Source organism: Stegastes partitus, unplaced genomic scaffold (genome assembly GCF_000690725.1).
Source record: "Stegastes partitus isolate 25-593 unplaced genomic scaffold, Stegastes_partitus-1.0.2 Scaffold1699, whole genome shotgun sequence".
Classification (NCBI taxonomy): domain Eukaryota; kingdom Metazoa; phylum Chordata; class Actinopteri; family Pomacentridae; genus Stegastes; species Stegastes partitus.
This window is the reverse complement of record NW_007579430.1, coordinates 1-1708: the sequence shown is the minus strand read 5'-3', so window position 1 is coordinate 1708 and position 1708 is coordinate 1. Positions and strand designations below refer to the sequence as shown.

At 35.8% G+C, this 1708-nt stretch overlaps 1 protein-coding gene across 1 annotated transcript in view; it reads right to left on the bottom strand.

Annotated features, from left to right (window-relative positions):
- LOC103372133 (solute carrier family 22 member 13-like) overlaps window positions 1-341 on the bottom strand; it is a 2654-nt gene extending 2313 nt beyond the window's left edge. Inside the window, exons 1-2 of the mRNA XM_008301698.1 lie at window positions 299-341; window positions 106-244 (exon numbers count right to left, since the gene is read on the bottom strand). Of these exons, the coding sequence (XP_008299920.1) occupies window positions 106-244; window positions 299-341 (182 nt within the window). The remainder of the gene's footprint in view (window positions 1-105; window positions 245-298) is intronic.
- Between the last annotated feature and the right edge of the window lie 1367 nt (window positions 342-1708).

Genomic DNA, 1708 nt, shown 5'->3' with positions numbered 1-1708 from the left:
TCATAGTCCCATCCATTTATGCATTTTGTTGTGGTGTTGATCCCATACTTTTCAATGTCTTCTACAGTCCAATTCACAGGTGTGAACATTTCACAGCTTTCAAACCTTCCATCCTCGTTCACTGGGATGGTGAGATTCCTTTGATTCTCCTGTGTCAGGTTGGGTCCAGGCTCCAGGATCCAGTCGGTGTTGCAGTGATGTGGGAAGCTCAGGCTGGCAAACACCTGACTGATCACATCAAAAGCTGGATAAATGTTGAGGATGCATAATGCAAAAAGTAAACGCTTCTGAAACAAACCAAACTCCCCAATTTCCTTCAGGATCTGTCCAAAGTTGCTCATAGTGATGTGTGACTCGACTTGCAGAGATTCCGAATGACAACGCAGCATGAGGTAAAGTACAGATGACTACAAACTATAAGGTTAATAAATGTTTAACCAAGCACAGTTACATCGTTTATGATTTATGCCTTCATGTTATGTTAAGGACAACAGTTGTCATTAATGTTGCAACAACACTAAAACTGAGATGGTAAAAACAATAAAATGAAAACTGACAAAGAAAATGGCAACAACATTATGAAAGAAGTCCTTTTGTAGAATCAGTGTGCTGATATGGGACACTTGCGTCAATTTTAACAAGGAGCATCTGTAATATTAAGATTAACAACTGAGCTTTAATATACTGCATGCAGATAACGTAAAAATGGTTTAATGTGAATTATACTCACATTTTGAAGTGGCAGTCTTGGCAACATTGGTTTGCCACAAGTGCTCACTTTTTTTTGCAACACAGACAATAAAGAAAACACAGATCATAATGTAAAACATTAGTTCATGTCAAACTAAGCTCCTAATGTGAACTAACTGTAGTGTGAACAGGAACATTGAACACTTCTCTGACCGTTTGCTGTAGGCATTGTTTGAACTATTAGCAACTCAGCAATCAGGGTAAGAGTTAAGTACTGATGTAAAAGAATGCTCAGACTTTTTCTTGTGCCACAAATATTGTTTTTTGTTGTTGTTATTGTTTTTTACATATATGTATATGTTTTTCCAGAAAATGAAATACAAAGTAGCATTGCATTAACATTTGAAGAAATGCTAACTTTAACATGCTGCAGAGGCTTTTCATCTTTTCATATCCACTTTTGTTAAGCTAATCATGCTGTAATGTAACAAAAGTAACTAAGGTAGTTAAAAACAAATACAACAATCAACAATAGTAATGAGCAGAGCAACTACAGTACAATACAGGATGCAAAGCAACGTTTGATTTCTGGCTATATAACGGCTGAATTTCACAACAAGAACATTTCAATGGAGAAACATTAGTGCTCTCATGAAAAAGCTGCTAAATGCACCATTATAGTTACCATTTAGCTGCTATTTTTTATTGTGGAAAAGAAGATTGACAAAGGAACTGTTTGTAGTTAGTTAGATTGAGCTACGACAGGTCAGAATACCTGCTTATTCTCATTTTCCACAACCATCTACAGCTGACTCATGGCAACTGAAATATATGCAGAACGCTCATATTATTAATTAAGATGACAGGAGAAAACAGGTTTATCATGAATATACAGTACATATACAGTCATGCACAAAAGTTCACAGACCGTGTATATCGTGGCAGTCTTAAGGTTTCAATTCTTCATTTTCTGTGAAGAAATCATTGAAACAAATGTATCTTTGCCACAAAAAACAAT